The following is a 10,470-nucleotide window of genomic DNA, read 5'->3' on the forward strand; positions in this document are numbered from 1 at the left end:
TATATAGAATGCTCCACAATTTGAGTTCATCTGAGTTTTCCTCATGATTAGATTTCAGGTTCTGCATTTTGGGCAGGAATGTCAGGAAGTGATACTGTATTCTTCACATTACACTCTATCGGGTGGTCCATAATTTTGATTTGTCCAATTTTTGTGATGTTAACTTTGATCATTGATTAACGTGATGTCTGCCAGATTTCTCCACTGTGAATTACTCTTTTTCCTCTTTGTAATTAATAAATATTTTGTGGGAAGCTATTTTGAGATTACGTAAGTGTCCTGTTCCTCATCAAACTTTTATCAATGAGTTTTAGCACTCATTGATGTTTCTTGGCTGGATTATTTATTCCTGTGATGGTTGCCAAGTAGTGATTTTCTATGTCAATCATTTCCTCTACATTCATTAGCTGCTTTTCTACTGTTAGGAAAACCTTTCTCACGTCCCCATTTATTTATTCATTTATTTATATCGATATGGACTCATGACTTATTTAGTCAATAAATTATAATTCTATTACTGTCACTACTTATTATAGTTATTTTATAATCTTTTATAATATTTTTCTTTTCCATTGAGCTTGGTTAGTCTGAGACAACTTGACAGGATTGGTATTAAGCTAGCCTTCTGGTTACCTTCTGTATTCTTTTGACATGTCTCCATCCTTCTTTGAGCACTTTCTTAGTTTCTGGCACAACCAGGCATTCCAGGCTCATCACGTACTTTCTCTCATCTAGCTCTGGTGTCAGCCATTTCTCCAAGGATCTGTTGTCTTTTTTTTTTCCTGCTTTTTCTCCCCAAATCCCCCCAGTACATAGTTGTATTTCAGTTGTGGGTCCCTCTAGTTGTGGCATGTGGGACACCGCCTCAACATGGCCTAATGAGCAGTGCCATGTCCACGCCCAGGATCCGAACCGGTGAAACCCTGGGCCACCAAAGCGGAGCGCGTGAACTTAACCACTCGGCCATGGGGCCGGCCCCAAGGATCCGTTCTCTTAAAGGTGCGTATTTAGAAATGAAGATATAGGCTCTACGTATGCTCATTGTTCTTAAGATGTTGCTGCTTCCAGGCCCTCCCAGTGGTCAAAGCTAGGGAATATATGTTTGTGTGTATATATGTACATATGTGTGTATGTGTGTGTGTTCATACAAATAAATAAATACATGCACATTTACATCTAGGTGTATTTCTACATCTGTTTATATATTGAACACTGTGAGTTCTCACCGCTACTTCCAGTTCCAATCTGACACCACAGAATTCCAGCTCAGTCACCCTGCACCATGCAGACCCGCTCCTCACCCTGCTTGGGCTCTGACACCTTATGCCAGGACACTGCTTCCCCCTACCCCCGGACCGTGGGGCAAACACCTTCCTCTCTCTCTCCAGTTCCAACACCCTGCTCCAGCCTCCCAGCAAGCCCCACTCCCCACCATGCCGATGCCTGCCTGGCTACTTTACCTACTGGCTTTTGTACTGAGTTATTCAGAGAGGAAAGCAGGAGTGCAGGCAAAGTGGAAGAAAGGCAAAATGAAGCAGTTACTTTGTTATTGATAGATCTTTTCATCCATTGTTTATAGTTTAATTTTGCTTTGTGATCCAGTCTGAGAATCTTTCATTTTTATTAATGAATCTGTGCTATTTTTATTTATTCATGGAAAAGGTATGTTTGGCACTAGTTTTATCCTCTTAATGCTGTCCTTCCATTTAACAATTCTTATGTTATTTATGTTTTGCTATATGATCTGCGTTTCTTCTTTATGGTAGTTCCTTCTGATAATATAAAAGATTGGTAGTTTGTTTATAGTCCTATTGATGATCTTTATAGCCATAACTTCAAATGATGTACTCAATTCTTTCTTATTTACGGCTGATTTCCTCTACTCTCAATGATTAAAATAGTGTACTTCCACTTTCTCCTTTATCCCCTCCGCTTCACCATCTGATTTTCATGGATTATAGTATTGTTGTTAATTCTTCTAGTGATTTCCTTTATACCTTTATTACTGGATTTAGCAGGTTAAAATAGTTTTTGACACTCCAACTGTAAAGGTTGTTTATCAGCCCACTTAGATTACTCTCACTCTCTCTTCCCACCATCCCCATTCTGATCTTTGGTTGCAGCTCGTTGTGCATAACATCCACCTTCTGCTTCGTAACCATAATTCCCACAGCAATTTTAGCTTTCATCTTGCATTAAAATGGATTTACCACTCACAGCTAACCCTTTTGCCTCATTTTCTCCATACATCTCTCGGCTGGCTAAAGTTTATCGTCTAATAGTTGTTTTGAAAAGGGTTCATAGGAATGAAATTCTCTGAATTCTTGCATGCTGGAAATATTTGTCTGTTGCCTTTAGCCTGGTAAAATAGTTTAAGTACAAAATTCCTGGATCGGACTTTTCTTCTCTCAGAGGAGATTTTCTCTACAATGTCTCTACACTGTCTTTTGGTGTCAAAGTCTGGAGCCAGCCTGGATTTTTTTTTCCTCAATAGGTGTGTTGATAGTTTTGCCTGAATGCCCAAAGGTTCTTTCTTTATCTTTGAAGATAAGAAATTTTGGGGGCCACCCCATGGCTGAGTGGTTAAATTCCTGCGCTCTGCTTCGGCCATCCAGGGTTTTGCTGGTTCGGATCCTGGGTGAGGACCTAGCACTGTTCATGAGGCCGTGGTGAGGCGGTGTCCTGCATAGCACAACCAGAGGCACTCACAACTAGAACATACAACCGTTAGGCCAGTCTCAGCACTAGTCTTTTTGAATCAAGTTTTCCTTTCAATCTGTAGAAATTCAACTTTTTAAATTAAATTTTAATTTTTAGTTGTGGTAAAATACATGTGACATAGAATTTACCATCTAAACCATTTTTAAGTGTACAGGTCAATAGCGCTAAGTATGTTCATGTTGTTGTGCAACCAATCTCCAGAACTTTTCATCTTGCTAAACTGAAACTCTATACTCATTAAACAACAACTTCCAGTTTCTGCCTCCTGTCAGCCAGATTCAAGTTCTCTTTTCTTTTTAAATTTTATTTATCTATTTTTTTTTTTTTGAGGAAGATTAGCTCTGAGCTAGCATGCACCACCAATCCTCTTCTTTTTGCTGAGGAAGATTGGCCATGAGTTAATTTATCTGTGCCCATCTTCCTTTACTTTATATGTGGAACAGCTGCCATAGCATGGCTTGATAAAGGGCGCTATGTCCGTGCCGGGATCTGAACCTGTGAACTCTGGGCCGCAGGAGAAGAGTCCGTGAAGTTAACCGCTATGCCACCCGTCCGACCCAAGTCTTCTTTTATTTTTAAGGAAATTTGTCTTCAGTTATGTTTTTCTTTTCTAGGTGTTCAGTTCTCTTTTCAGGGCAGTCATTATTATATGTATGGTGGATCTGGTTACAAACAAGGTGTCCTTGATGTTGCTTCTCTGATTATGTTGTGTACTTTCTGGAAGTCGTGCTTCACCAGCTCTGCCCATGACCTGTCATTGTGCGACACTGTGTCAGCATCCTCCCCCAGTGTGGTTCCAGTGAAACTGGATTTGGCAGAAATTCTTCACAGAAAGCGTTATTTGGAGTTGTGAGTGCTTGCTATTTTCATCCAAAATGGAATTGATGTATCTGTATTTATTTTTCTGTTTGTAATCAATTCAACTGGTTTTGGAGATAAGAAGTTGGTAGATATATCTTCACTCTTCCTCCTTATGTCTGGAATTGTGTTATGGAGTGTTTTTTCCCATTAGTTTGTATATGGTTTATTTAGAATATCATCTATATCTGAACATCAAACTTCCATAACCCCAGAAAGCAGGAAAACAACTACAAACTCAGAAATAAGCCTATTTTTTATTAAACAATTTTTTTGGTCATTTCATGGAATTTGGGGTGGGAGGGGAGGAAGAAAGCTATGCTTGGCTCTCCATCTGGACACAGATGTGTTTGCATGTACCTTGTACCTTGAGCAGTTTCTTCCCAGAGACCAACCCTTGGCCACCCCCCAACCCAAGTGACCTTCTGGAGTGGACAGACCTGCATCACAAGGGGGAGCTGTCTGCTTCTTTTTTCTTCTGGGCTTAGGTCCTTTGTCTGCTGCCATTGTTTCTGGGGTTGAAAGCGATTTCATCCCAGCTGAAATTTTCTCTGAAACAGTATCTGGGGAAGCTGTTCCCCTTTATCAGGCTTGGTCATGATCACTGTGCCTCCAAAGGCACTGAGATTTGGGTGTGAGATGGTTGAAGTTTTCTCTCCTTTGTCGGGGGAGAACCTGGGATGTGTTGGGGTGCTGGAAGGCAGATATCACAGGAGCCTGGGTGGGTGCTGTCAGTGGGCGGGGTAGGAGAAGTGTTGTGTGCAGGTATGGGCCTGAGTGGACGGTGCCTACATGAATCTCCTTCTCTCAATACGCGGACTGCTTGTTAAGCATCTATTTACTACCCGTCAAGTATTAGGGATACTGAGATGGATCCCACATAGACCTGCTTCTGAAGAGTTGCCTAAAGGTGAAGAGGTAGCACATGTGCCAAACTCATGCTCTGAGAATAGAGAGGATGGAGACGTCAACTTCACGGGATGGGAATGGAGAGGTGGGTGGAAGTGGTGAATTCATTCAATATCCAACTCATATTTATTGAGTGCCTGCTGTGTTTCAGGCACTGGGGAAACATCAGTGACAAGAACAGAAACCTCTGCCCTCCTGATGCTTACATTCTAGTGAGGACAGCAGACAGGTAAGTAAATTGTATAGTATATTAGATAGTGAGAAATGCCACAAGATGAATAAATTCTAGAGATCTGCTGTACAACATAGGGTCTACACCTAACAGTACGATATTGTGCACTCAAAAGGGTAGATCCCAAGCTAAGATGCTAAGTGTTTTTAACACAGACATAGCAAGGGAACACAAGAAATCTTTTGGAGATGAGGGGATATGTTTGTTACCTTGATTGTGGTGATGGTATCATGGGCGTATGTGTATGTCCAAACTCACCAAAATATATACATTAAATATGTGCAATTTTTGGTATATTAAATATACCTCAAAAAAGCTGAAAAAAAGGAAAAGAAATGTTAAGGACAAAAATAAAGTAGTGACTATATAGGGGGAAGTTGCAGTTTTAGGCAGGCTGGCCGGGAATGGCTTCTTTGAAGAAGTGGCATTTTGAGCAAAGATTTGGAAGAAGTGAGGGAGGGAGCCATGTGGTTACACGGCAGATGTTAACATACATCTTTTGCAATTATTTAATCCTTGAATAAAAAAATCTAGATGCCAGCTTTAAAATGTGTGAAGGGGTACTTAGTTTTTAAAAATTCTTTTAGAAGAAACTATCAGAAAGAGAACTTAAGAAAAACAATCCCATTTACAACAGCATCAAGAAAATAAAATACTTAGGAATAAATTTAACCGAAGAGGTCAAAGATCTATATGGTGAAAAGTAAGACATATGTATCAACATAATGGGAGATTATTCAACCGTTTGAAGGAAGGAAATCCTGCCATTACATCAGCATGAAGAGAACTTGAGGGCGTTATGCTAAGTGAAATAAGTCAGACAGAGAAAGACAAATACTGTATGATCTCACTTATACGTGGAATCTAAAAAACCCGAACTCACAGAAACAGAGAGTGGATTGGTGGTTGCCAGGGGCTGGGAGGTGGGGGAAATGGGTGATGTTGGTTAAAAGGTATGAACTTCCAGTTATAAGATAAGCCAGTAGCCTGATGAGACGATGAATTTGGGTTGGGGGTGTGTACCTGCTGCCTTGGCTGCTGTTATAAAGTACCATAAACTGGATGACTTGAAACAAGCTGGATCGGTTGTCTCCCGGTGCTGGAGGCTAGGAGTCCAAAATCAAGGTGTCGGCAGGGCCGTGCTCCCTCTGAGACCTGCAGGGGAGAGTCCTCCCTTGCCTCTTCTTGCTTCTGGTGTTTGCCGGCAATCCTCGGCGTTTCTTGTCTTATAGATGCATCACTCCAGTCCCTGCCTCTGTTGTCACGTGGCCATCTACCCTTGTGTGTCTTCATATCATCTTCCCTCTATGTGTCTCTGTGTCCAAATGCCTCTCTTCTTATAAGGACAACATATATTGGATTAGGGGCCCACCCGACTCCAGTATGACCTTCACTAGTCACATCTGCAATGATCCAATTTCCAAATAAGGGCATGTTCTGAGGTGCCAGGGGTTAGAACTTCAGCAGATCTTTTTTGGGGGACACAATTCAACCCACAAAATGGGACAGTCTATCCAAGTGTGAAGTGCCCCATTTACCGAGTGTTGATGATAATCAGTGCTGGGGGGGGGGTGTGGGGTGGGGTAAGGGGACTGTTCCGGAAGATCTCACTGCTTCCTTGACCGTGTTCTCTGAAGCAGAGGATGCGTGGTGGCAGTGTGAGGAGTGAGTGGGGAGATGCATTTCTTCATTCAGTTAAAACAGGGTGGGGGTGGAATGCCCCCCACTCCTCAGAATAGGAGGGGAGGGAATCGCATGGGGTGGGAGAAGGACGGTCTAGAATCAGTGACTCTGGGGATGGAGGAGAGCAGGGGTGCCGTGTGCCTGGCTCCGGGAAAGGGTGGCAGGAGGGCTGATCGCGTTCTCGTTTCCTCGATGGTCGTGAGTATTTTCGCCTGCCCGCCTGTGTGCTAAGCACCATCCTGGGCTGTGGTGGAGGGAGGCAAGGGATGCAGGGTGATCACAGGGATAATTATAATGGATTCAATTGGCCTCTTTCGTCAAGTGTCAGCTCTCACTGCAGTGGCTCAGTAGTGACTGACTGGATCTGATTCGCCATTGCCACTCACTTTGGTCCAGTGTAAAAGGTATGAATGGAAGGTAGGAGGGACGTGTTTTCAATAACGGTACAAGAAAGGGGCTTAGCAGTGGCTCAGGCTTTGACTATTTTCGGGATGATAAATCCTAGTTCTTTGGAGGTTGGTTTAATTTTTGGAAATGCTCAAATGTCACTAGGAGCTGTGTGTGAAGAATGAGGAGGTAGACCAGCAGTAGAGTGGGACTTGGAGCAGAGGGAGGCTCAGCACGGGTGGCTGTGGCTCAGTGTGAGTAAGAGGGCTTGGGAGAGGCTGTGTCCTCAAGGCAGGCTGAAGTGGCCGAGGCCTAGGACAGGACACCCGGTGCCTCACGGCACTCCAGGTGGGCTTTTCTACCCCTCCTGCAGGGCCCACCCCACAGAGCACAGCGCACGGCAAGTTGGATGCTTCAGTTTAATTGTTCTGAGCTGCAAGCAAGTTTAAGGCGATAAGTCCAGAGACCCCATTCTTTTCAGGTTCTTAGGGCTTAATTGGAATGAATTTGTCCCTCAGTTTTCTTAAAAGTTCAGTTCCACCTAGAAGAAAGTTGAGATGAGAATGAGGTTTGAAGGGCCGCAGGCACCAGCTGCCCCCATTCCATCCTCCCCAACTCCATCTCCTGCCTTCCAACCTCACAGAGCCCCTGGCGGGCCTCACACAGAAGTCAGAGGGATGGAGGTTACAGTCCAAGAAGCCGAAGGACCTGCGTTCTTCCCCCACGTGGGCAAGGGTGAGAGGAAGAGAAACAGAAGCAAGTGAGCTCTGCAGTGGGCGCTGGGGGCAGGCTCCAGGGGAGTCTAGTATCAGACAACCATGGCGGTTTGAGTGTGGATGAGAAATTGGAGACGTGGGAAAACACAACACGAGGGAAGCTTCAAGGTGGGGGAGGCTGTGGGGTTCCAGGTGTCAGGCACGGAGTGGAGATGGGGACGTGTGCTCACCCACCTCCCACCCCTGGAGGGTGGGCGGGGAGTATTCCTGTCCCCACAAGCCTTCGCCTTGGGATGCACTCACCTTCGAAGAGTTTTTTTCCACCTTCAATTCCTTCCCGCGCTCCTTTTCTTGCTTCTTCAAGGGTACGCCTTGCTTTCAAGAGTCTTCTCTCTGCTAAGTCTTCTGATTTTGGAGGAGAGTCACATCAGCAGAAAAGCCACATCATTTAAAGAGAACAGCCCCTCCCCCGCTCAGGTCCCCCCTCCCCCATCCATATTATTCCTGCACAAATTCCTGAAGGGGAGAAGTTTTGCTGAGGGGCCCAGCTTCTCTCTCACAGGAAGGTGGGTGTGCTGGGAAAGAAACCAGGCAGGGTGCAGGCAGCAAAATCCACTGTTGTAGAAACTCTGTGTGTGGGTGCACTGTGCACCCCCATTTGTGCCTTTGTGTTCAGGTGAGTGGATATGTCTGCTTCTCGCTGGGCTTGTCTCTGTGGGTGGAGGCATCACGCAGGCCTGCCACCAGAGACTTCTCTGGGTTGTTATCTGGTGTGGAGATGAGACTTACTCAGGGGTTTTAGTTGTTCCCCTGGGGCGAACCCGTCTCCTGCTGCCGTCTCTTGGGGTGAAGCAGATTCCACTGGAGCTGTGATCCCCGCACCAGGTTCAGCTGCAAACACACCAATTTGTTGATTTTAGCAAAGTCAAGTGTTGTTTTTCCTTTGGAATGAGTGGCAGGCCCCAGGATACCTAAGAAGTGCTGGGTGCCAGGGTACAGAAGCATAAGACATAAACCCTGCCCTCCTAAGGGAGATAAGATTTCTACACACTGAATGTTTGTGTGCCCCCCCCCCCCACCCCCGCTCCGTGGTGGGGCCTATGAGGTAATCAGCTCATGAGGGTGGAGCCCTTGTGAATGGGATTAGTGCCCTTATGAAAGAGACCCTAGAGAGCTCTTTCTGCCATGTGAGGACACAGTGAGAAGTTGGCAGTCTGCAGCCTGGGAGAGGGCCCTCCCCAGAACCCGACCATGCTGCACCCTGACTGTGAACTTCCAGCCTCCAGAGCTGTGAGAAATCAATTTCTGGTGTCTAAGCACCCAGTCTATGGTGGTTTGTTGTAGCAGCCCAAAGGGCCCAAGACACCGCCTCTTGGAAGGTGGACAGGGCTGTGGGGGGCTCTGGGGGTGGGAGAATCAGGGAGTGTGTCAGAGAGAAGCTGGGTCTTGAAGGCAGGATTTTGGCAAGAAGGATATTCTAAAGGGGCTGCCCTGGGGGCAGGAAGAGAGCTCAGGGGAAGGCGTGTGCGGGACAGGTGTGGGGATTGCAAACGGCTGGTGTGGGTGGTACGTGAAGGAGGCACAGAAAATAGGCTTGGAAAACGAGGTCTGAGCCCTGAGAGTAAGCACCTCACTAAGGAATTGGGAGTTCTGGGAGGTGTTTGTGGGTGAAGGTATTAATACATGTGGGACATTTCCCTCATCACTTAGCCTCATCTTTTTCTCCGTTTTATTCACAATCAACCGTTCTCCCGTTCTTCCCACTGACCTTGCCTGCCTGGGTGATCCCATTTTGTTCTTAGCCTTGTCCCACCCCAATCCATGCTCTTCCCATTATCACCAAGAGCAGGACCTAAATCCCCTCCCGCTGGGTTCCTCTCCCAGCCTCCACTGACACCCCCAGGGCAGGGACCAGAGGGAGAGAACGACTTACCACGGGTCACAGAGGCATCTTCTGCAACGGAGGAAAGAGATGACAGTGAGGACTGAACCTGACCTGCCTGAGCCACCTTCCCTCCCATTCCCAATCCTCAGCTCTCTGGAGTATTTGTGGACACAGGGGGACGCATTTCCGTGCTGGCTGAACACGCCCTCCTGCCACATCAGTAGGCCCACCAGGGCATTCTTTCTGATGTTTAACTAGAACTCCTCCTGCAGTTTTTTGAAGCAGGTTCTCCTCAGAGAAGGGTAATGTTGCTCTGAAAACTGGCAAGTGGAGTGTGGGCTAGATTTTAGCCCCTACCACCCTCTGCCTGGCATCCTTATGCAGGGGGCAACCTGCCCAGCTATATGCGGTGGTCCAGAAGCCCCCCCCTGCAAGAAGGCCAGTGACTGAAGCATAGCGGGTAAAGGACGGTGTGGAGGAGATGAGCCTGGGGAGCAGGCAGGGCCAGGGGTTTCTTGGCTCCCCTGCCAGTGGGATTAAGAGGCCACATGTGGAGAACTGGGGGCAAGTGTCACTCACAGAGGCAGGAGGAGCCAGGACAGCACTGGGAGAGGAAGAGAAGAATGAAGACAGGAGCTAAGGCTGCCCTGGACTGTGAGGGCTCTGATGGGTGCTGGGGAAGGGCCATACTCACGGGCACAGACCAGGGCCCCAGCCAGAGCCGCCAGGAAGAGAAGAGCCATGAATCTCATGCTTCTGGATGAGGAGCAGGTATAACCACAGAATCCTCAGAGGCTCTGCGAGTACTGGTGCTGAGACTGCTAGGCCCTTTTAAAGATACCAAGGGCCAATGGGAATCAAGCTTGGAGGGGTGTGGCTTCCGCATCCTCCCCTCTTTGTCCCCCAGAGTGTCACCTGCTAAGTCAACAAGGGCTAGCTGGGGCTGGCTGATATCCTTGCAGGGAGGTCCTTTCCCTATTGGCTCCCAGCCATCCCTTTCCTCCCTCCTTCCTTCCCCACCCCACCTGCCCTCTGGGTCACGTCTCTGGGATCTCAGAGAATGGAGGCAGAGCAAGTTT

General features: G+C 46.7%; 1 protein-coding gene across 1 annotated transcript; it reads right to left on the reverse strand.

Moving 5' to 3' along the window:
- Positions 1 to 7,195: 7,195 nt before the first annotated feature.
- On the reverse strand, positions 7,196 to 10,196 carry LOC106783306 (extracellular glycoprotein lacritin-like). The gene is made up of 5 exons (XM_023643732.2): positions 10,086 to 10,196; positions 9,440 to 9,460; positions 8,296 to 8,397; positions 7,810 to 7,911; positions 7,196 to 7,331 (listed from the first exon to the last, which is right to left on the reverse strand). The coding sequence occupies exons 1-5, from the start codon at positions 10,141 to 10,143 to the stop codon at positions 7,276 to 7,278; spliced, it is 339 nt and encodes a 112-aa protein (XP_023499500.1). The 5' UTR covers positions 10,144 to 10,196; the 3' UTR covers positions 7,196 to 7,275.
- Between the last annotated feature and the right edge of the window lie 274 nt (positions 10,197 to 10,470).

This window comes from Equus caballus, chromosome 6, assembly GCF_041296265.1.
Source record: "Equus caballus isolate H_3958 breed thoroughbred chromosome 6, TB-T2T, whole genome shotgun sequence".
NCBI classification, from domain to species: domain Eukaryota; kingdom Metazoa; phylum Chordata; class Mammalia; order Perissodactyla; family Equidae; genus Equus; species Equus caballus.